Source organism: Harpegnathos saltator, unplaced genomic scaffold (genome assembly GCF_003227715.2).
Source record: "Harpegnathos saltator strain DR-91 unplaced genomic scaffold, Hsal_v8.6 scaffold672, whole genome shotgun sequence".
NCBI classification, from domain to species: Eukaryota; Metazoa; Arthropoda; class Insecta; order Hymenoptera; family Formicidae; genus Harpegnathos; species Harpegnathos saltator.
Window position 1 is genome coordinate 192501 of NW_020230507.1, and position 24756 is coordinate 217256.

Below are 24756 nucleotides of genomic sequence, written 5' to 3' on the forward strand. Positions count from 1 at the left end.
ATGAAGGTAGGCGTGGAAACAAAATAATCCATGGATTTATTAAAAATAACACAGATGCTCTCGAAATGACACAACAAATCAGAATAGTAAGCCGCGCTAACGTATTAAGACGATCTGACGTTCGTTATCAGCGTATCACAATCGCGGGATCATTGTTCGAAGATCGACCCTAGCGTGTCCTGACCGAGCTCGATCTTCGAAGGATACCCTCAACGATATTGCCATCGGTTTTAAGGAAAGCTTCCGCGAGTCACGTGGGTCACAATGTCTCGATCATCGTCGTCGGGACGTGGGTATATCATCGAGACGCGCTCACGCGTGTAAACATTCCCCCCCCCCCTCTCTCTCTCTCTCTCTCTCTCTCTACGCTCTCCTACTTATTATTCTATTATTGCGTAAACGCGTTTCACGAGCCGTCCAGCGGAATACTCTTCGTCGCAGAATCTGCTATTATTCTAAGGATTATGGTGCATATAAATTGCATTCACCTTTCACCACTTAACTAACCGAAGTAATCCCTGGAAAAAGCGTGGAAAACCGAGCGCGCACAGCGATATTCTTCGTTAAGTGAAAAAAAAATCGGAACAAAATCGATAAAATCATGTACGCGATCGCAGCACCCCGTGACGACACTTGCCGATGTCACCTGCGAGTATCACGGAGCATCTCAAATTCGAGCGATTCCGTCGCAGAAAAATCGCCACACATGCGCGCGTCACTTCCGCTGTGAGGATTTTCGTTGTAACGTAAGACACAGACGAACACAACGGATGTTTATCGGGTACTAAAAAATATCACCACATGACGCTACTCCTCCCAGCAAAGGGCTCTCTTTTTCTCTTTCTTTTCTCTCCCTCCCTCCCTCCCCCCCCTCTTTCTCTCTCTCTCTCTCTCGAAATCTCTCTCTCTCGAAATCTCTCCGGGAACCGTTCCAATCCCATAGAATCTCTCCACAGATCTCAGATTTTTCGAACGACAATTTTCACGATGACAATTGCATTTACGGCTGTCACGGTTCTCCGAGGAATCCCTCGGAGAGAGGGAGAGGGAGAGAGAGAGAGAGAGAGAGGCTCATTCTTCGATGCTCCTATGAGTATGAAATAATCTAGAGGGGAGGGGCTTCAACCCTAAGCACACCGTAAGAAGTTCCTGACCGGGCCTCTTCTCACTTGGCGAAGAAGAAGAAGAAGAGAATCGCAATGTAACGCCGCCGCGATCGAGACAGTTCACCCTTAGTCTTCCCTCGTGCTCGTGAACGTTAGTTAGCACGTGAACATATAAACGGTGAAAACACGTAAATAACGTCTAACATTCAGACGTGAGAATTTCCTTTCCCGCATTAAATCCGCCGTTAACGTAAGTAAGGTGTGTAACTATCTAGAGTGAAACGCACATTTTCGTAAGACTCTCTCTATAAAAAGAAGAAAAAGGAAAAAAAAAAGAAAAAACAAAAAACACAGAGGAGACGAACCTTCGCTCATCCATTACCGGGGGATGACTTAATCGTGCTACCGTGAATCGCGTGAACTTAAATAAATATTAAACGACCGGGCTCGCCCCGTCCATCGTCGTTTTCACAGCTTCTAAGAGACTACGCGTTGCTTACGAGATAAAGCGCTTGATGTGTGTTTCTACTACACGGTAACCGTAAGAGTTGCTATTATCTTTGGACATATTGCTCGTAATCGATGTCGCGCGTGTGTACGCGGGAGAGATCCGGTAATTGGTGACTGGGGGCCGCCGGTGGTCGAATCGCTGATTCAACCGCGATGCGCGACCGGTTTACGTAAACTCCGGAGACATTTGCACCGCGAGCACGTGGTCGTGGTGCAATCGATTGCGTATTCGATGTCCGATATCCGACGAGAACGTCGTGTAAACTTGGACGTTCGATCGGAAAGAAGATCGTGTCGGCTGTGAATTTGCCGTCTGATCGTCCGACGAGGAGATGCCTCGTGATGCGAGATTGACCGACCGACCGACCGACCGACCGACCTTGCCTGAGGATACAGCAAGGGACTGCAAGACCGATTCGCGAAACGCGTACAACGAGCGCGACATTCCGCGCGCGTCTATCCTTCGAAATTCGCATTCGCATCGACCCGTAGTAAAGCGACTGGAAACTACACCAAATCACGCAGCATCGTTCGACTTAGCGGCATCACTTTCCCTGCTACGTTTAGGGATATGCTATCTACTCGCTACTCGATTAAAAGTGAACGAGGGCGCACGATGAGTCCAGGATAACGCGCAGGATAACGCGAATGTATCCGTGGCCGAGTGAAATTTTGGAAACGTCGCGACACTTTCAGCGTTCCTTCTCTATGTTTTCTTTTTTCTCTCTCTCTCTCTCTCTCTCTCTCTCTCTCTCTCTCTCTCTCTCTCTAACGTTGTCGGACAATTGTGGAATCGCTGGGATTTCGAGAGTGTCGATAATGCCGGAGATATCATCGAGCAGAGAGACGAAAGCAGGAGGGTACGCATTTGCGCGCGAGACAGTCGCTCCTTTCGCCGTCAATCGTGCGTCTTCGTTCGCCCAAACACCTTGATTAGCGTTCACCTGTCGTCTACAAAGACGCGCACGTAGCGCTGGGAATCCAAGAGACCTCGCCTAAGAATTTATTAATCTCACTAGAGCTTCGCAAACCTCTCGGATGCTGTCGCACGACGAGATCAAAGACTTTTTCCCGTTGGATTGCAACGATCTAGTTCCCATCGCCAAGTGCGCCGATACAATATGCTCTCTCTCTCTCTCTCTCTTTCGCTCCCGCTCTCCTTCTTTCTAAATCTTATAATTAATTCGCTATCTCAATAGATCTATCTATGCATCTTACACATACTTGTATTACCTATTATTATAAGGCATGGAGTATGTTACTTGTGTCCAGTCAACTCGTTCTCTCTCTCTCTCTCTCTCTCTCTCTCTCATCCCCTCACTCTCTTTCTTCCTTCCTCTCGCTCACTTAACTCCATCGTTCGATACCTTGTATTTTTCTTCCTTCAAAACGTACTCCGCGAATTATCTATATACGTATAATGTAGTATAACGATTCCGTCTCATTAATTTGCTTCGTTGGAAATTAGCTTTGTTTATGGTATGCTTAGTACACAAGTAAGTATGCACACATTTACTCCCTCGTGATCCGAGGAAAAAAAAGTGGACTCTGAAATTATGCACGCCTCGTTGGCACGGTGTTTCTACGTATTTATCAAAGGTGCTTCAGCTATTTTTTGGCCAAGGTCCTATACGCGGGTTTCCCCGCGTAGTGCGCGAGCGCGCGCGTACTTGTCTTCACCGTCGGCTTAATTGAATTCCACAAATGTGACAAAAGTGACACGTCGCGCGGCTGCCGGGATAGATAGACGGTTCGCACTCTCTCACGAAGGTCCATTCTCTGTTCTCAGAGCGATACGCTAACCGTATTAATAGTCGTAGGCGCTATTGGTAATTGCGAGGGGCTCCGCTCGCGAGGAGGAGCTCCTCCTCCTCCTCCTCCCCCGGTGCGTGTATCTCACCGTTATCGTCGTTATTTCGTAATCATAATAACACATTATGGAGAATATTTACAAGCTCGTTTACTTCTACTGGAGTGGAGGGCGGGTGACTATGTGAACGATCCAAGAGTCGAAAGCCGTTAGTTAGCCGTATATACTGCCACCACTCTGTGTGTCTCGTCGCGTATCTTTTTCCGTATATAACACGCGCGCGCGCGTGTGTGTGTGTGTGTGTGTGTGTGTGTGTGTATGCGTGTGTTTGCGTATGTTGTGTATGTATGTGTAAGCACATGTAGAATGACAAAGTCGCGATGTCGGCGAAGGGGCATTTATGTAGCATTTGTGAGAAATGCGAAGGAATAGAGCAAAAGTTTGGTCGACAAGACGATACACAAATCGCTAGTTGCGAGTAAACGCAACACTGCCGGCAGGTGGTTGCACGGGAAAATATCAATAGATTAAGATATAATATTTAAGTAAAGCGCGTGAATAAAGCCGATAGAGACGAGTCTCGCTCGCCGCATCGATGATGTTGCGTTCGTTTCTTGACAGAGTTGCAATGTCTTTGAAACGTTATCAAACGTTGACAAACGATGGTGATGGCGAATCAATATCGTGTTCCTTAAGTGTGAATCTATTGAGTAAACTTTCAAATCAGGTTCTGTACAGTGACTGACGAAATTTATTTTCGACCGAATTGTCGACCGAAGAGTAAATAAATTCCCTGCGAAATTGTCCGATCGAGAGGGTCGCGACAAATCTCCGTCTTGCTAAGTGGCCGTTCAAATTTTCCGGTCTTCGGTCTCCCACGATCTACGTAAATAAAAAGAATTTTTCCTTTCCCCTGTAATCTCTTGCCAATGTGCAAGCAAGTTCGCAAAAGCACCGCGAGCTTTTTGAACGAGATTAAGTGTACGTGTGGGTGTGAGTGTGGGTGTGTATACGATGCGCATGCATGAATACGTCTAATATATATACACACTCGCTGCTGTCACGTGGAGCGTGTTTCTCTGAAGCAAGAGACTGCAATGAGTACCGCAATTAAGACCGATTCAGTGTTTTCCGCCTGCTTCTTTCTGGACAGGATATCCTCCCCCCACCCCCACCCCCACCCCCACCCCTCGTGACATATTTGTGTAAAATAAGAGGTATGAATAAAAAAAAATAAATTGAACAAAAATAAAAGAAAAAGTTCCCTCAGGCTCTGCTGATTCGCGTATGATTGATGCATGCGTGAAAACAAAAATGAAGCGTGAAAATAAAACAATTCCACACAAGTGGACTCGACGATAAAAAAAGAAAAGAAAAAGACATTACCGCGCGATTGAACCGCTCGCAAATGATGCAGGATGACGTTAGGCCAACGATACAATGGCTGTTCTTACTTTAGGCTGTTCGATTGGTTATATCGTTATCGGGCATAACATGCAATCGCGCTACCACCAATCGAGTTATGCTTTACATCGGTAAAATATCAATCCCACCTCCACTGAGAAGATTGGATCGTGGTGCAGCAGTGAGACGTTAAAAATCGACAATTAATCCTTTCCTTCGCGTCGCTATCACTTATCACATAGTCGTAAGAATGCTATCGCTTTCGTTGTTAAGACGACGTTGAGAGTTCCGCAGGTAATCTGAACCGGGCTTAATCGGCCGACCAGTCATGTGATTAACAAAGAACAGGTTGTTTCGCCAGACGAAAGAATCGATAAAACCTCGAATGCCGTAGAAGACGGTATTGCACGATCACACTTGTTATCGAACTGCTTCGATGCGTCGCAGATGATAATTGTCACGCCAAACTGCGACGATCGGATCGACGAAAGACGCAATCGTGCGAGAACACTTTTTCTTTTTTTCTTAACACTTCAATGTTACACATATATCGTCGTTAAAATCTGCATGCACTCGTGTCCATCTTTCGCTATGATCCTTTTTCTTTTTTCTTTTCTTTTTTCTTTTCTTGAAACGCTTTATAGGCCGGCCTCTCCATGCCGCGCGCGCGAGCCTTTATAAAAATCATATATTATTATATATATATATATATCACCAAATCAACAAATAAATATCCTAAATATATTAAATATGTGTAATATATATATGTAATATGCTCTCCCAACAAATAATATATATATATATATATATAACTTCATCTATTTTTCGTTAATATTCAATATATAGTAATATATATATATATATATATATATATATACATACATACATACATACATACATACATATACATTTATATATATATATATATATATACACACATATATATATGTGTATGTATGTATGTATATTATTTTATATATATATATTATATTTTTTTATATTAGGCGTATTCTATATGAAAGTCTACCCTTGTATCCCGGTAGGATCGGACTGGGCCGTCCGACCTTGCTATTTTTTTAATAACGTTACTTTTTTCTTTTTCTTTTTTTGTTACAATATTGCCTTCTCACTATTTATCACGCGCCCTCCGCAGAGGTGCGTTCTCTTTCATTATCAGCCACACGGGTCTCCCCCTTCGCATGTGGTCGTAGCTCACAGCCAAAACCAAAGAAATCCTCCTAATACGAGCAGTCTTGCGCAAAACCGTCCCTTCGTGGGGCAGCACGTTCTTCGTTCTCACTATCTTGTATCCGTCCACGAGTCTCTGTACGCATTCCTTAAGCAACGCGTGGCAGGTTTCCATTTCATCGTTTTATTGCATGGACAAGAGAAAAAAAAATGCACGACTTACCTATCGGCAAGAAGGAGGTGAGCACACGAAGGGACGGTCCCCTCAAGAGGCAAGAGCTCAGCCATGTATTAATCCTTTAATCCGTATTTTGTTACCTCGAGTGCTCGTAAACGGAAAAGACAATTGTCCCGTTACGTTTCGTTTAGTCCGATGTCGACGACGCTTTTCTCGACCGTACTAAAAGTGCACGAATCCTTCCGGAGCTGTGTCGCGCGGTCACGATTTATAATATATGTATATGTATATATTTTGAATCACTACGGAAGCAACCAAACAGCAGCTTCCAAAAATGACAACGTATACTCAAAGTACGACGCTCTATAAGATTCCACCCAACGCTGCTACTCTCTCGCTGCAGCGCGCGATTTGCCGAGCAACCGCGCGATGTTCTCGCGCGCTTCCCGCAATTCTTCCTTCTCCTTTCGAAACGACTCCATCGTCCGACTCCGTCACGAACATGTCGTGCACCATGTTCTACGTGGTGACCACTCAGCGAATTTCATCTACCGTGCTTGTGCTTCGCGAGTTGCTGGAAACATAAGCGTGTCAAGAAATGTCTCTTCGTGGAACGTCCGGGAAAAGGAGAGCCGGTCCCTCCTACGATTAAGATTCCCGCGAATTTTCCCTCGTTTCTTTTTCGCGGCGGAAGGGTACAAATGAAGAAGACAAACGACTGTTCGAGATAGCCCACTACGATATCGCGACAGTCGATATCCCGAAACGATTAGAAGCTCGGCTCCCTTTTCGTCAGACCTGATTCTGCCGTCCCGGGCCTTGCGGGGAAGGGATCGCGTCATGGTCGTCGTCGTCGTCGTCGTCGTCGCCGTCGCCGCCGTCGTCGTCGCCGTCGTCGTCGTCGTCGTCGTCGTCGTCGTCGTCGTCGTCGTCGTCGTCGTCGTCGTCGTCGCGTCGTCGTCGCCGTCGTCGTCGTCGTCGTCGTCGCCGTCGTCGTCGTCGTCGTCGTCGTCGTCGCCGTCGTCGTCGTCGCCGTCGTCGTCGTCGTCGTCGTCGTCGTCGTCGTCGTCGTCGTCGTCGTCGTCGTCAGCCCGGCTAAATTAAATATACGAAGCCGTCGCCGTCCGTAGGGTGGAATGAAACACGCCATGGAGCGTATGCAAGGGCACCACCAGCCCTTCGAGGCCCGCGCGCGCAGATGACGCGGGTGACGACTCGTTCGCGTGTTCTTCCGCGTGACTGCGACGCGGCTGGTCGACACATTGTTTGCTACTATTATTATTACGACGGTCGCCGTGGTCTTGCTGGCTCTGGGAGCTCTGCGGAGAGCGGACCGTGTCGGATGGAGGGTGCGGGAGGACGCGACGAAACTGAGAAGCGGGCTGCACCCTGCACGCACCCTGTGCCCCCTCTCACTTGTCCTCGGGCTCGGCTCGCGGTGATGTATCCGTGTCTTGCCTATCACTGAAACAAACGCGAGAGAGAGGGAGAGAGATGTCGAAATTAGATCTGGAATTTGTTGACAATCGCGATCAGGCGCGCGGGCCTCGTCCTTCCTTGACACGTTAACACTACCAGTTTCTTTTCCGTTTCCTTCTGTTTCTCGACGACACTTACCATGGCGTAGCGCCTAACATATTTTTGTTCTCTACACGATATCGATATTCGGTACTAGTGTTATAGCATTTTCTGAAAGCCGGTTAACGGGTCCATCACGCATCCATGAATGCATCGGACTCACGTAACGCGTGGCAGTGAATGTGTTAACAAAGGGCAACACGTAGAAAGTGCAGGGCTCACCATATGTATCGTATAGACTTCATCTTGAGGGCGGTGGAATTCTCTTTGCACTTGTACGCCAACACTTGCTTCACGCTGCTGACGTCCACTGACGGAAACCTTGACGTCACGTAAGCTGTAAAGTAACGGGAGAGAATAGCGGACTAGCTTAATTCGATCGGAAAAGAAAAGATTCGGAAGAGCGCGAAGACGCAGCCGCCCGGCGTTTCTCATCGTTTCATCGTGTACTCACATATAATGGCTTGAACTTTGGCCCTGTCCAGGGCAGGTTTGACGGGACGTTCGGTAGCTGTGCCGGCGCGGCTCCAACGTTGACCGGTAACGGAGCACGTGGCCAGCTCCGTCGGGCTGAACAGTATCGCCGCTAATCCACGTGTCAATTTGCGATAATCGCTCCACTTGACGGCCCTCAGTTGTTCCTCGCAGACGGCTATACCTTCGCCCAGGTGGACCTACGAGAAACACGAGGAGCGCGTTCAAATTATACGCCACGACACATCACCTGTGTGTACATCTTGAAAAATGAAAAACTTGGAAGAGGATGAAAAGGTGAAGAGAGAGAGAGAGAGAGAGGAGAGACGGCGAGTCTAAAAATATGAGCAGCCTGAATGAAGAGAAACGGGCGATCGATCGGACCACTTGGTCAGATAAACTTGGTCCAGAGAGACCACACGAGGGACCAAAGATTGAGATGGCAAGATCGAATGCGAGAAGTCCCCGCAGCCATAAAGTGTAATGACATAAAACGAAGCGCGATACTGACCACACCGTCCGACGAAGACTCCTCGAATCCGCGGAAGGCGGGCATCGCCGCCGGCGGGGTTGTTCTCATGTCCAAAGGCAGCCAGTCGTTTCTGGAGGGCGAGTTTCTGTGAACCGACGGCGACAAGTGTTTGCCGCCTCTGGTACCGAGTCGCGGTCTACCGCGACGTACTCTTCGCGCTGCAATCATCAATCGTGCAAGGGTATACGTTTAATTCTCTATGCTCGACGGACAGAGTCGAACGACTTCGTCTCTTCGACTACTGTGCAGCAGCTACGCCTGCTAAATACGTATGTGCTAATAGTCGACACGGGATGATTGCCATTACATCAACATCAACATTCCTCGGAATCGCGAGAAGAGTCACAAGAATGATCTCTTGCAACAATACAGCGCAGAATGTATCGACAAGTGACAAGAAAGAGACGTCATCCAGATGGTTTGACGAGGAACGCAGAATGCATGTGTGTGTGTGTCTTCAGCTGATATTTTGGATATTTCTCGGGTCGGTCGAGAGCATGAGATCCTTTTTTTCTGCCAAAAATGCCTTTATTTCCGTCATATAAGAAAGAAAATTCATTTGCGTCATAATATATAGTTCGAGCTACAGAAAAGTGTCAATGCCGCAATTATAGGAATGATCGTGAGCGGGTGAAAGAAAAATCCATACGGCCGCTCTTAAGTCAACATCTTCGCAAGAACATCGGTACTTCGAGTCGTCACATTATTATTCAGTAGTCAAGGCTCAGTGTTCGGTATTTTATTGCAAATATCTCCTATAACACCGATTCGACACCCGGTCGATCATGAAAGACGGGGATCGGGTTTCTGCCTGTACATACAGAGACCAAGGTAAATTAAAATAAAATTATCATCGCGAACTTCTCATCGAACATCCGCAAAGTCCACCTTAACATTCTGCGAGAACGATCGCGATAAATCCACCGCTCGTGATTCTTCACAACGAAACACTACTAACGATCCTTTCTTTCTTTCCCACCGTCTTTCTTCCAACTCTCCATGTAGAGTCCACCGGGGAGTAATCGAGACTCTACTCTAGTTTCATCGATATTCGCGATACACCAATTTAACATCAAGAAGAACAGTCATCGTATCGCTGTGATCGCGCTTGCACCGGCTTCGCTCGTCGCAGGCACATCGTCCTGCTGATTCATCTTCGCTCGGATGTCGCTGGGTGGGTTGCTCGTCGACGACCACCCAGGTCGTCGCCCGGTTACGTCCCGTGATCGTCGACGTGACGGACTCTTCCGACGTCCTGGGCTGTACTCTTGACCTCTCAGCTGATCTCTCGACAACTCGACGGCCACTACGGGCCTCCGACGGAGGAGGCGGAGGAGGAGACAGTGGCGAGGATCAGGGTCGACGGTGGCTGCGGCAACGTCACCATGCTTCGCCGTTGCAACGACGTCAGCTTGAGCAAATCGGGGGCGGTCGAGTGGGCCGATCTGAGGTGCCTGCGGAGATTACTGTTGTTGCTGTAGACACGTGCGCAGAGCGGGCAAAGCCGCGGAGAATCCCAAGTGCCGACCGGCTCCGCGACACCGATCGCCCCGGGTATACTCGATATCGATAACGACGCCGACGGTCCCGCTCCCTCCGCACCGAAGCCGGCTGCAACACACCAGCCGACCAATCTAGATTAGTTCTTCCATCCATCCATCCATTCCGCCGTCAGCCACCAATCACCCTCCTCCTCCTCCTCCTCCTCCTCCTTCTCCTTCTCCTCCTCCTCCTCCTCCTCAATATCATCCTTGTCGTTCTCATCGTCATCATCATCGTCATCATCGTCATCATCGTCATCATCGTCATCATCATAATCATCATCATCATCATCATTATCATCACCATCATCGTCATCGTCATCTCTTCCGCCTCCTCTATTCGCGCTTCTCGCCTTCTTCTCCGTCCCTCTCCTCTTTCCTCGCACTCCGCAGTCAGTAGCTGTTACGTAAGATTGTTAGTTAAGACTTATGGTTTATAAGCCGATTTCCGAATCGCAGAGCAACACGCAGGACTATTGCGAGACAATTGCAGGACGCGACGGGATATCTTGAGACATCGTGGCTGGGAACATGTGTCTCTCCGCTTGGGAGAGATTCCAGTTAGCTAGCTAGCATCGCGCGTTTCAGAGCCATCGCTTCCTCTCATCCAGGTATCCGGATGCCTGGTTGTATCTTACAGAGCGGTCGTGATACCTTCAACTTGTGCCTCTATGTCGTGAAATTGCTCGATATGCTACGACAACGTGTGTGTGCCTGCGTATATTCAAGAATATTCAAGTATATATGTGTATGTATGTGTATGTGTATGTACGCATGTGTGTATATATATATATATATACACCTGGGTTTTTTACACGGTATTCTCTCGACACGCGATTCTTATCTTCTTGCAAGATATTATTTCTCTTTCCTTCTCCTCAACGCATTAACTTTTCCTTTACGCGTTTGTTAAATACAATGTCTTTAGCTGAGGCATCTTCTACATTTTAAATCGCTTCTTTTTGCACAGTTTACGTTAGTTTAACGCAAGTTTCGTACTTTGTCGCTAATCAAGTTTTATACAACTTTTTCTTCTTACACGACACGCATCCACCGCGTAAAGAGACCCAGGTGCACATATCATGAATTATTTATATCGAAGATCAATCGTGACGCCTGACGCATCTTGCAGCTCGCGCGAGAGTCGCGTAGAAGTAGAGCTTCTCGTAGAAAAATAACGTGACGCACATGTTACGTACAAATGTGAATTACTTTATTCAAATGTTATCGTTTGACAAAATTTCGGGTACAGAACGAATCGTTACGACGGGGTACTGCGCTAAGCCAGACGAAGAGTCTCGTATTCGCGATCATAACGGGAATTTGCTTGTCGTTATAGCCGAGATGTAGCAATAATTTGAGAATGGTCTTTTTCATTCCTCTTTTTCTTCTCTCTGTTCTTTTTTTTTTCCCCTTTTCTCTCTTTCTCTCTCCCTCTTCGTGACCGAAACGTATGAAAAAACACGAACGTAAAATAGGAACATCGCTATCGTGTTATAATAAGATTACGCTTAGTACGGTATTTGCGGAAATTGCAAGAAACCCGTGTCGATCGAAATGTATGACGAATGACAGCCTCTCGCCTCGTCGACAGTATCGACATTACAATGAAATATAATGAGGCTCGCGTGTTCTTTCTATACGTCACAAAAATGGGGAAAGGTGAGGAGGAAAGCACACTCGATTACAGACCTATGGCTACTTGATGCACCTGTCGCTAGCGAAATTAACACACGTGTATACATGTATACGTTTCTGCATGCTGCGGCCCGACAGTGCCGCGATCCTTCGCAAGCTCTCTCTCTCTCTCTCTCTCTCTCTCTCTCTCTCTCTCTCTCTCTCTCTCTCTCTCTCTCTCTCTCTCTCTCCCTCCCCCCTCTCTTTCTCTCTCTCCCTCCCTCTCTCTCTCTCCCTCTCTCCCTCTCCCTCTCTCTCTCTCTCTCTCTCTCTCTCTCTCTCTCTCTCTCTCTCTCTCTCTCTCTCTCTCGTTCTCTCTCTCTCTCGTTCTCTCCTTCTCTTTATTTCGCTCCATTAACCGTTTATGCATTTTCGGAACAGTCTCTCGTCACTTTAGAATAATAAGAAGCGAGAATGCTTCTCACCCGAATGTAACCCGGGCGATTAATATCGCCGAGACAGTTAATAAGCTGTCTTCGGCTTATTAAACGAGAGTAATCTTCCCACATTAAAATGAACGCTCTCCCAACTCAATTGGTTTGTGCATTCTCGTTTCATCCTACAAAAAATTCATCTGTCAGCAAAACCAAAAATGCAAACAACTCGTATTCGTAACATAACTCTCCCGCGCGAACTATGAATATTCTGTTTTAGAATTTCTAAAAATTAAAATTAACGATACGGTGGAATCGGCACAAACCTCTGTTGAAATGTCTCGTAATTAATTAACATCGGTAAAATTGGCCAAAATTAATGAAATCATTCTAAAGCGTAAAATATGGACGGCAAAATACAATACTACTTGTCCTCGCAAATATCACATTTGCATCGATCGTCGAAATATTTATTTTAATTTCGTCCCCCGCAATCTCTCTCTGATGATAACGATCGTAGCGCGTAAAAAAAAAATAAAAAAAATAAAAAAAAATAAAAAAAAATAAAAATGAAGCTATCATAACGAATAACAAATTCTCTGGGAACATAGCCTCTGAATAATTTCGTCTAATAATCACGATAGTCGCGTCCGCGTTGTAACTCGAACAGCCGCGACGATCGCAAAGAGCGCTCGGAAATAATAACCGCCCGCGACGCTTCTCGCCATGCACAAAGGTTCAAGTCTTGCTCCGGATAGTTTCCGATAAATTAAGTGCAGCGTATGTGCAGTAAATTGCAAGCGCATTCGATGCAAGCTCAATGATGCTTAAGTTACTCGTAGTGTTGGGCCTCGGATACATGTGCACGAATGCCGTCTCCGCATATATGTGTGATTACGCTCAGTAGTATTGACAAGAATCAACAGTGATTTGCTCGCGCGTGAAATGAAAAAATGAAGAAAACAATGCAAGAAACAGTGGCTGCGTGTGACGCGAATATGCGTCGTGAAAATATTAATGAGGGAATTATGTCAGACTTTCTGATGATCGCGCGCGCGCGCGCGCGCGTGTGTGTGTGTGTGTGTGTGTGTGTAAAGTTTGATCGAGACTAATCTATCGGACATTATTGAAAGTCAAAATTACATTAGCATATCTTGTAGCGGCGTAAAGAAATAGGGAACACAATAATTTCTCGACGAGAGTCCGCGATAACGACCTTTGAAAATCGTAAAAGTTGCACACACGAGATAGAATGTCCTTATCGATACAAATCTGAATAAATCTGGTAGGTAGTGTCCGCACATGTATCCAGATACTGACAAATCATCTTGAGCCCATCACCGACTGCTAGTCAGTTAAATATAACACAATACCGCATAGTTTTATAATAAATAAAGTATCGTGGCGTATCAAATCTCAAGGGGGGAAAATATTACGAAGAGACACACTAACTGAAAATAAAATATACATTTCTCGATAAATGTCGCATTATAAATTCGCGTTCTTTTTTTTCTTTTCTTTTTTTGATGCAGAGCTCATTCTGTCCAGATAATTGCTTGTCGAAGAAAGGAAAGATTTACACCTCGAAGCGTAAATTAGAGAATTTGCATTCTTCCTCCGTCGATATCCGTCGCGTTTACATTAAGCCAATAACAAGTCACTTTCGTAGAGCCCGTAACTCAGTCTAAAAAGAGCACTTTATCGATTTTTTCTTTATCCTATCGCTTTTGTGACTACAAAATGCTACACTTAGCATGTGTCCTGATAGAAACTGACAAGGGCACATTTTCTCTCGACCGTTGAATTTATCAAAATCTATCTAAATGTTAAAAGAAAGAAGAAAAGACAAAGTATCTAACGAGCGAAATTTCATATCGAAAGATTTTCGCTTGTTATATTTCGAAAAACTCTATATATATATATATATATATAAATATATATATTAAACAACAAAAGTCTCCAACTATTGCTGCGGAATCAGCTCTCCTCATAGATACGACCTTGGAGTTTCTATCAGGAATTCCGATAGGTTGTCCCTCGCACAAGCGTTATCTTTCGTTTTCTTTTTCCTTTTTTTTCACACGCGGCGAGGAGACATTCAAACCGGGACACGAATTTTCTCATCAATTATCTGCTCAGAAATTCCGCCAAGTACAAGCTACTGTACTTCACTTTCCTTATTCTTCCCTCATCTCTCTTATACCTCTACAGTACATACCGCGCACGCACACTCGCACTCGTCGAAAATCAGTCGTATGTATACTTTTGTAATGCGATTGCCGTTATATATAATTATACGTGTGACAGCACGAGACGCTATTGACCTTCCCGTTTACTTAGAGGATAACTTACTTCAGATACGCCATGATTCGAATAAATATCGTACTTAAGTATTAGCGTGTGACTACTTCAGAAGCGAAATATTTGTATCCTCGATACGATCGTATTGGAAAAGTTGCCGCTATTTACATCGAAAATTTCGCACTTTTACCTCTCGCGCACATACTAAAATCTAGCTCTATCTTAAGCTTATATAACTTTTGAAAAAGTACACTCGTAAGGGAGATCGACAAAAGTCGATCGGGAACAAAATTTACACGAAAAGAAGAGAAAATTATTCAGAATATATTGCGTTAAGAGAATGCGGTTTCTCGTTCGAACGAAGAGACATCACGATGCTTCTTATTTGCCTTCGTAGCGTTGATATTTCCAATTCTCGTCACAATGCCTTCATCCTCTAACGTCTTCTCAATATAGATAAATAATTTTATATGCTTTATACGATGCATAATATAATATCGCTATTTCTGAAAAATGGGCTGCCTATAATTCGCACTAAGCTCGTATATCAACATAAAGTTAAAAATCCATTGTAAAGACTTATGATATTTTCAGTCATAGAAAAATAATAGTGATAACATGATGACAAAATGATGATTAAAAGTATTAAGTACTGAAATATTATATTATAGTAAATATTCTGAACAAAATGTGGCCGCAGATCGACGGTTATCCTATAATGAGTTAATACGATTACACTCCTGCGTTCGTCGCATCGGGTGTTTGTCACGTTAAAGAATAAGAGTGTATGAGAGCTAACCGAAAAAATATATACATGGAAGTAAAAAAAATTGTAACCTTAGGAGCGATAGAGTAGATTAAAAATATTTCCAAAAAATAATACTTTTACAAAACAGAGGATAAAGAGAAGCTGCTTTAATACTCGTAATCTTCGTAATAACAGTTAGTAAATTCTAAAATTAATACTGACAACGCGTGTTTCCTTCGTCCGACTAATCCGAACAATAGTGCGACAATGAATGCGCGACACAGCGTAAGAGAAGCGAACAAACTCATCAAGACGTCGTTTTCAATGACTAGACTACAATTTCGCCGCGTTTGGAATTACCGGGGGTAAACAATAGTGTGAAAATTAAATCGGAGCTGCGAAGCTATGCCTCGCGACGCACAAGGGGATATCCGTCGCTCAAAAGAGAAACCGTATATTATTTCGAATCAAAGTAACACCGCCTACAGCTACGTCTATTAGGAATAACTAGCGATCGAATACACGAGTTATCTTTCTTTTTTTTTTGTGACGCGCATACAAATTGCATAATAATGTACATATATACAACACATAATTAAATGCGCTAAGAGATATTGGTTTCTTACGATCGAAAAGGAGCAACGCGCGTATCGGGGCGCGCGATGCTGAGAACCGAAATACGTATCTTTTTCTCCCCTTCTCTCGCTCCCTTCCTCTCTCAAAGTAGTATGATCTCGCCCGCGGGAAAGACACGCGATAGCATCCGTCACGGTTTTTGTGCTATAAGGCGCGAGACACTACCGCGTCTCTCTCGATCCTTTCGAACGTAAAAGCATCCCTCGGGACAACAGACGTATACAGATGCGTCCAAAGCTTTTAAATGAACGACGGTAATGATAGCAATTGTATTAGGAGAGTAGTAGTAGTAGTAGTAGTAGTAGTAGTAGTAGTAGTAGTAGTAGTAGTAGTAGTAGTAGTAGTAGTAATAGTAGTAGTAATAATAGTAGTAATGGTAGGTAGTAGTAGTGGTAGTAGTAGTGGTAGTAGTAGTAATAGTATCGGTAGTAGTAATAATAGCGGTAGTAGTTATCGTAATAGCAATAATAATAGTTGATAACAACGCATGATACAAATGTGCTAAAAACCGCAGTAGGACAAAGTTAAAACTTATTATCGCAGACAAAAGATACTTCTCCAGTGAGCTTTCTGTACCTACTCATCGAGTTACTTTTTTTTATTCTTTTTCTTGGAAAAGTGGCAAGTACTCTGTTCTTGTATCTCATCACAAAGGGACACACCTCACGGCGCGAGATGCGCGCCGCGTCGCGATATCCCTTTTCATTTAATATACGGTAAACTGTATTGTGTGTTAGTGACCCAAAAATACTATGCGGGGTTCTTCGCGAGTTTTGCATTTTTTCCTATTGGCTGGCTGTAAGTGTGCATCATGTCACGATCGCCGAAACCGTCATTTTTGCCGTTCGTTTTTGCCTTGCATTTTGGTTTTTGTCATGTTATGTTTTGTTTTGGTTTTGTTATCTACTGTCTCCGTGATGCGGATTACGGAATGTTCGCACACCATCTGAGTTCGCAATATAATCGCAATTATAACAGTGAGTGTGTGGGAATTGTATTGTGATATTAGCTAGGTAACCGGTTTTAATGCCCAGCGAAGTCCGGTCTGTCAAATGATGCTTACTATTATGTGACATTCTGTAACACATCACTCTGATATACATAGTATATGGATCTCAGGCGAAGGATCGAGTAATAATAACGAAACGATAATGCAAAGCAAGCGCCGGAAGTGCGGCGGCTCTTATAAATAATATCTCGATAATTGTGTGCGTGTGTCTGTATTCTCATCTATTATTAATATGAACGAACGTGAGAAATGAAAAAAAGAAAAGAAAAAAAAAAAAAAAAAACCCCCCATGCAATAATGTGGGAGAAACGTTTGCTGCGTTTCTCATTGCACGAGAGCTACCCCACTGTTACTACAGAAATAGCTGGATCTTCAACTGAGAGAACATGTACATGGTATTATATATACATATGAAAAGAAAAGTGCATTTTACATGAGATATAGTCTCTCGATATCGACCAGGGAGGAAATGAAACCCGTGTATGATCCAAGGCCTGAGAGTTGATGAATGTAACACTGCTTGGCAAATGTATAACAATATTATAATATGATATGCAACATTTATAATCTAATCTTATTTCGGTACTAATTGTTAGTTATGCTGGGCATCCATTCATATCGTAAACGAAAATCTCGAATGTACATTCGTAGTACATTTAACTCGTAAAAAAACATTGCAATCACTTACCAATGTAATAACAGATAATAAAAACCGTTTGTATAATATCGGCAATCTGTGTTTTAGTCGCAGTCGTTGCAACTTCCCAGTACTATTGTAAATTGTTGTATGTAAATATATTATAATAATATATAGCTGCATCTGTTTAGTAATTTGATTGTATGTGAGGTAAGGAGCCTGTCATATGAATGGTACGACTTAAAAAGTTACGATTCTAGGGAACATACCCTGTGCCCCATTTCCTAGAATCGCTATTATAAATCGTACTTATGGAACTATTGTCATCTGTAAAATATAATATAAAAGATCCTGAGTTGTACTGTGTGGTACTATGGCTATGGAATTGTGTGGCAGATATCTGTGCTGGTTTACTCCTTTTACAGGAAGTTAAAACGTAACACGCGTGTTTATAGATAACAAAAAGCTGGCTATGGTAGGAGCTAATCATTGTCGAAATCGGCTTACGCAAACTAATAAAAGAACTAATATTAAAAAGAACCAATGTGTTGCGAAGATAATAAATGTATACCAAAAGCTCACCAACGCTCACTTTCAAGCTTAGCTAAGACATATTTCCAAAGAACTCCCCAGAAAAATAACCAAACGTAGTAAAAATCACAAAAATGAGTATATGACATCGAAAAGATTAAAAAAAAATTAAAAGCTAAATATATATCCTTAAATACCGTTTGAATATAACAATACATAAATTATGATATAATTTCTAAACGCAAGATATACAATAATTATATGTAAACGCAAATTATAAAATAAATGTATCATTTAAACTTGGCGCTTCGTACGCGAAATCTACAAATATTTCCTTAGAAGCAACGAAATAAGTATATATACATGTATATATATATATATATATATATATGTTCAGATACTATCCCTGCAGAATATACTGAAAGAGATAGAATACTCGAAGAGATAAATTCCGCTAAAGGCATGCTGAGAGAGATAGGAAACCAGCAGAGACACTGCCTTCTTATTATATATTGTTAAATTCAATCTGCTGCATTATTGCGATCACGGTTTGTTGATAACTGTTAATAATAAATATTATTACTCTGTTGAGCTGTCAATTGGCTGTATATTGCAATGTATGCATGTGAAAAATATATCATGTACGAGCTATGTCATTGCACATTGCGTTGCAATAATAAAGTAAATATAATCCTCTGTAAGAATATAATATTGTTGTAAATATCTGTAGTCTGTATAACACTGTATAGCATTAAATAAAACAACAAGTATCCGGCTGCAGAATTATCAGTACGAGGTGGGATGGCTGCTCCACCATCGGCATTTTAGTCGTTTCTCTCCCTCATCAGCGTTCATCTTTGCGATGAATAGGCACGGGACTTTATACGTAAACTAGTCTCCCAAACCTATATACACTGTCGATCATCATGAATGAATGATCATTCGAATGATCTGTATAGGCGTCTTGTTACGGACGAAAACAATGAAGTGCGCGACCGTAAATCGGATTTCTGACTTCTTGTTCTCCACTCGTGTGACACTTGGTATCGTGTGACGAGAGAATTGCGTACACACGTTCAAACGATTTAAAATCATAAATTATACATCCGTGCTGCCCCCCCCCCCATTTTTCTTCCCTTGCACAGGATCTGATTATTAAATACGGAATCAGCCTTGTGTCGTAACGTTATTCCTACCTACTCGTCGTCGGACAACTACGAAGATACGTTTCCTATTGAATCACAAGTTCACTAAACAATAAAGATAAACTTGATTCGATACTATATCACAAAATGATACTGGGCGATAGATTAAAAAATAAATAAATCCTGTATATTAGTGATACGGAGCATCGAATTGCAACATCCCACTAGCAAAGTGCTTCGAATCACCAATTTGCGCCACCTCTACCGAATAAGCATTATCGCCAGCTTGTGCCTGATACGATCTGAGCTTTGGTTCCACGGTGCTCCCCCCACCTTCCTCGGCGGTGGTGACCCGAACAGGTGGGGCAGGAGCCGCTAAAAGCACCTTATTCTCCACCTGAGTCTGAGCTTGGATCTGAGCTTGTGTTTGAGCCTGAACTTGTGTTTGAGTTTGAGCCTGAGCTCCTCCCTGAACCTGCGTCTGTCCCTGTCCCTGGACCTGAACCTTAACTTGATGCTGGTAGATCTCTTCCTGACGTTGCCTGTCTGCCACACTGAGTTCGTGGAAACTGACCAGGTGACGCTTCAGGTACAGCTTGGTCTTGAATGGCTTGTTACATAGAGGGCAAGTGACACTCTGAGGGTTGTGGATGAGGCGCATGTGCTGCCGCAGGTTGGACAAGTTACTGTACATGCGGTTGCACACAGGACAGGGGCGTGGGTCCAGCGAGTGCAGTTTACGCAGGTCAGCTGCAACACACACACAACTTGCTCTAACCGGTAGCAGCCCACAGCATTGCACGTTACCACAGCATAGCACCACGCCTTGTCACACCACGTATAATATCAAAATGATACCACCCACCACAGGACAGCAACAACCAGCGAACAACCCTATTTAGCGCTACCCAATTTTGCTGCCTGCATGGTACAGTACAAAAAGGGCCCCCGCAAGAGTATTACTTGCAAGGATGCGATGAGTCTGATATGTTTGGCAGACAAAACAATGGTAATGCAGTAAGAAAAAACATATAGTTTGAAAACAATGGTAAGCATGAATCGATGAGTATATGAGAACCAGTAATTAGTGAAACTCTTGTTCGTATGCTTATTGCATAACTTTAATTTCAATGTCGTTCTATCACGCAGAGATGTGACATCTCTAGGCAAGACGATTAGAAATGTTGTTACAAACACATGTAGACACTGATTCATTATTATTATGACACGTGCTGGCATGGCTAGTACATTGTCTTGTTTTCACTAATTTTGAAATGCTTTTGAGTGTTACACAATATGTGTGTGAGAGTGTGTGTGTGTGTGTGTGTGTGTGTGTGTGTGTGTGTGTGTGAAACACAACATTTAGATTTTTATCAAGAAACAAATATCTCTTATTCTTCGGCCAAAATGGGAAATACCAACTAAAGTTATTTCGTTCAACACTTGCATTTCCAGCTACTTATTCGTGGACACATCTACATGTTTAATGCAATTTTATATTGTGTATAAAAAATACACAATTTCTATCACGTTGTTTTATATCTCATATGGTCTTGATTCAAAGCGATATGTACAAGCCAATTTGAAAAATTATTACATATAAATATGGCCTTTACAATTAGTAAACGAGAAAAAGCAAATGATTGTAAGACAGTCTTCATTAAGATCATCTTTCGAGCGTTATCTTTTTAATAAGCAAAATTACTCTTTGTCGATTAAACTTTTTTCAAGACAGTCTAGTGTATGTATGTATGTGTATATATATATATATGTATATATATATATATATATATATATATAATGCATTAATATACGCGTGAAGCAGGAAAACAAAAGATTATAAAGCATATTGGGATGGGGTTTCTTTCTCTTTCGAATATGTACACGCAGGACTTGGTTGTTAACGATTCGAGTTTCCGGGCTATTTCGGTAACGTTCATACAACACAGCTGCTTAACTGCAAACTGCACTCTGTGGACTCAGGCCTATTACAGCCTCCGAGTGTCAAATGTCTCCTACCGCCTACCAAGACCTACCGAGCTACACACGAGCTTACCATTTCAAACCATCAAGATTCCTTTCTGCTTCCTTGTTTCTACTCACATTTGATATTTGTGATGTAATGGCTAGGTTGTTGCTGTTTGTAATGGTGCTCGCACTACCAACAAATAGTAAACTCTGACTCACCTTGCTGCTCCTGATTCAACTCTGTACTCCCGTGCGATGGACCTGGCATTCCTCCTTCCACGTTGCTTCCTAAAATGAAAACATACATTTAGGTCCCATCTAGTCTATATAATCCAGTCTTTATAAGATCCATTATAAGAAAAGAATATAAACAAGAGAAAAGTTGAGAGAGAGAGAGAGAGAGAGAGAGAGAGAGAGAGAGAGAGAGAAACATATGTTAGAAAGATATATAAAGATATTAAAATACTGTATTAGAAAATATTGATTAATTTTCAGTAAATTTTCAGTAAAAGGCAATTACCTTGATAAGATGGTGGGTAAGATGGTAACACTTCCATACCACCATCCAGGCTGAGAAATCCACTGGGCAATGTATTAACGTCCTGTTTAGGTGAGCAATCATCGTCACTGCCATATTCGGGTAATTCTATTTTTGGCTGAAAGTATGAAGCACAAGTTGAAAATGAGTATCACAACAATATGCATGATATATAAAATATGCAAATATGGATAAAAGTTTGCTTGCACCATTATATATATTTGATATTCGAATATGTATACATAATGTTACAAGATTATATACCTCAACAACATCGAGATCTTTGTAACAATCAAGCTGAACTTGAGGCTCGATAAGTGGGCGCGAGCGAGGTGTACTGGTAGCACAAGGCGGCACAGTGGGTGCTGGACTAGAAATTGGAGGTGAATCACTTTTTTTACACAGCCTTTTCAGTGGTGGAGGGCTCGAAGGTGGTGGAGTTTTACTGCGTTCGTCGTCAAAGCTTGGCGAGATCAGACCACGGCCATTCGATGCGTGGATGTTGTTTGTCTTCAAATGCTATAAATCATTCAGAATTATATATTGCGACATTATGCCCTGAGAGAAAAGCGAATGTCACACAGAGGCAAACTAACTGTCAGACTCACCTTTTCGTTGTTGTGCTGATTATTTTGAGAGTCGGTGAGGCCACGAATTTGAAGAGATTCAGCGGTACGCAGAAATGTAGGTAATTCGGCTTGCGAGATATTTACCTCTCCGGCGTACATAAATTCCAACAGCGATTGTAGATGTTCGAACTCTACATCCCGCATAAAAATTATCGGGTGCTTGCAAGGATTGGTCTGCAAAGAATAAATTTCATATGGTTATTAATGTTGTATGTTGCCATCATAATATCATTGTATAGTCTTATTTATTATAGAAGAATGAGAAAGAAAGAAAATTCACAAAATCGATAAAAGAAATTGCAAAATATTCCCAAAATATTAATTTTTATTCAAAAATGCTTATTACATGTTATAATTATGTTTATCATGTTATATGCAAGATTTAATGTATCAATCTTATTTATTTCTAGAGCAGTCTAATTTTCCCAAACGACAATATCTACAATATGATCTAACAAAATTTAAAAAAAATCAGCTGCTACATTATTATGTAGACATAACATTGTATTGCATATTTCTCATATCATCTATATTTTCGCATATTTTTAAACCATGTTACAACTGTTTCCTTGGTTAAAGACAGTAGACTTACAGTAATAAGTATTATTTAAATAAACATATACTTTCGCATGTATATCTTAAAAAAAAAACAAGAAAAAAGAGTAGATAAATACATAGAAGCCCGGGCATCAACTTATTACTGCATAATTTCATTTCCGCAGCGCGAGCGCAACCAATTAAACAAACGTACGTAACGAGCTCCTGTTCATTTATCGACCCCCTCTCGTGGGCGCGTTAATTACTGGGCAGCAATTACGAATTTGTTCGGCGCTGTCGCAAAAAAAGCGGCGGCGGCTGCGGCGACCGGCGCGCGGGCGGAGGGCGAAAAATCATGCAAATCGTGACGTAACTGCGCGTGCACGATTATGTCTCGCTTTGAAATAAGCTATAACGCGCGACCCAAAAGATAAGACGCCGTAAGAGAGGCCGTCACGTAAATAGGTATTGTGTAATTTTGGAATTATTCATCGCGAGATGAGACGAAGGAAATGCATGTTCACGTGCGTTCACACACGCAGCAAACACACGCAACGCACATATCGCGGGGCGAAGGGTGATGGTGTCAAGCGGCAGCGAGGTGAAGAGGTGACATGGATGGTCGAGGGGACAGAAGAGAGAGAGAGAGAGAGAGAGGGGGGGAAAGCGACTGCCGCCGTGCCGGAGGACGAAAGGGGGAGGAAGGACGGGGTAGGCGTGCGGGACGAGGAGAGGGGTGTAGGTGAGCGGGGCAAAGAGGGATAAATCTAAGGTGGGGAGCGGGAAGAAAATGGTTTTCTAACCTTGAACAACTCCTTGAAGTAAGGGCTGCACGCTGAAAGGACGACCTTGTGCGCCTGGAGCCGCCTGCCGTCGCACGCGAAGGTAACGTCGACGAAGTCCTCGTCATCTCGCAGCGCCTCGAACTGGCTCGTGATGTTCGCCTGAAAGTTATTCCACCGCAAGCAAAACTGCTGCTGGCTATCCGTCATTCTCTTCACACACTCGACTCCCTTCAACAACACCTATGATCACACATGTGGGGGCTAACTTAGAGTACCATACGCCCGTGGGAAAAACTTAACTCTCTCATTACTGTAAAAATGTAAAATGTAAAAAGTGAATCGATGACTGAAGAGGAAACGTACGATATAAATAATGACAATCGATATCCAGGTTGCCAGTCGTCGGGCTGAAAAATTCTCTAGGCGAGCGTACTGCGGCCGCGCCGCCGTGTTGCGTCGTAACGCCGGCGCGAAAAGTGACAAAGCGGCGCGATTTGATACGCGGACGAGTATCATCCCGCCGATTATCGTCCCGATAAGCAAGCATTCGCATCGGACAACGTTCTTACTTGTAGAATGGCTTTTCGCTCGTACACGTGAAGGTTCTCAGTTTAGAGTTCGATCGACATCATGTTTTATTTGTCGACGAACAATTGGACAATTTATTTGCACTACTATTGTATCGTAGAAAAATGCGGAATATCCACAGACCAAACGTGTAGTGTCCATCCATGCAACATGATTTTTATTTTGTCCAAAATGATCGCAATGATCGTTATTTAGCAGCGAGAGCACGAGTCAATTCATTCTACAATGCTTTCGAAATACTTTCGAAAGCAATCTCTACGTTTATTTCGTTTAAAATCGCGAGACTAGCTATAGGTGTGATTTCGATCGAACAGTAACTTTTGACATTATTA

At 43.2% G+C, this 24756-nt stretch overlaps 1 protein-coding gene across 3 annotated transcripts; it reads right to left on the reverse strand.

The window, feature by feature from the left end:
• Positions 1–7235: 7235 nt before the first annotated feature.
• Positions 7236–24410, reverse strand: LOC105183728 (protein abrupt). 3 transcript variants are annotated; one of them, XM_019841706.2, is made up of 9 exons: positions 23855–24381; positions 22494–22688; positions 22150–22404; positions 21868–22003; positions 21567–21635; positions 8760–8938; positions 8229–8448; positions 7997–8111; positions 7236–7660 (listed from the first exon to the last, which is right to left on the reverse strand). In XM_019841706.2, exons 1-9 carry the CDS (start codon positions 24041–24043, stop codon positions 7609–7611), a joined length of 1410 nt encoding a protein of 469 aa, XP_019697265.1. In that variant the 5' UTR covers positions 24044–24381; the 3' UTR covers positions 7236–7608. The 3 variants fall into 3 exon arrangements, with proteins under 3 accessions (XP_019697265.1, XP_019697266.1, XP_011140358.1); XM_019841707.2 differs by lacking the exons at positions 7236–7660; positions 7997–8111; positions 8229–8448; positions 8760–8938 and adding an exon at positions 9339–10391; XM_011142056.3 differs by lacking the exons at positions 7236–7660; positions 7997–8111; positions 8229–8448; positions 8760–8938 and adding an exon at positions 18650–20129 and having other exon boundaries at positions 23855–24410.
• Positions 24411–24756: the final 346 nt, after the last annotated feature.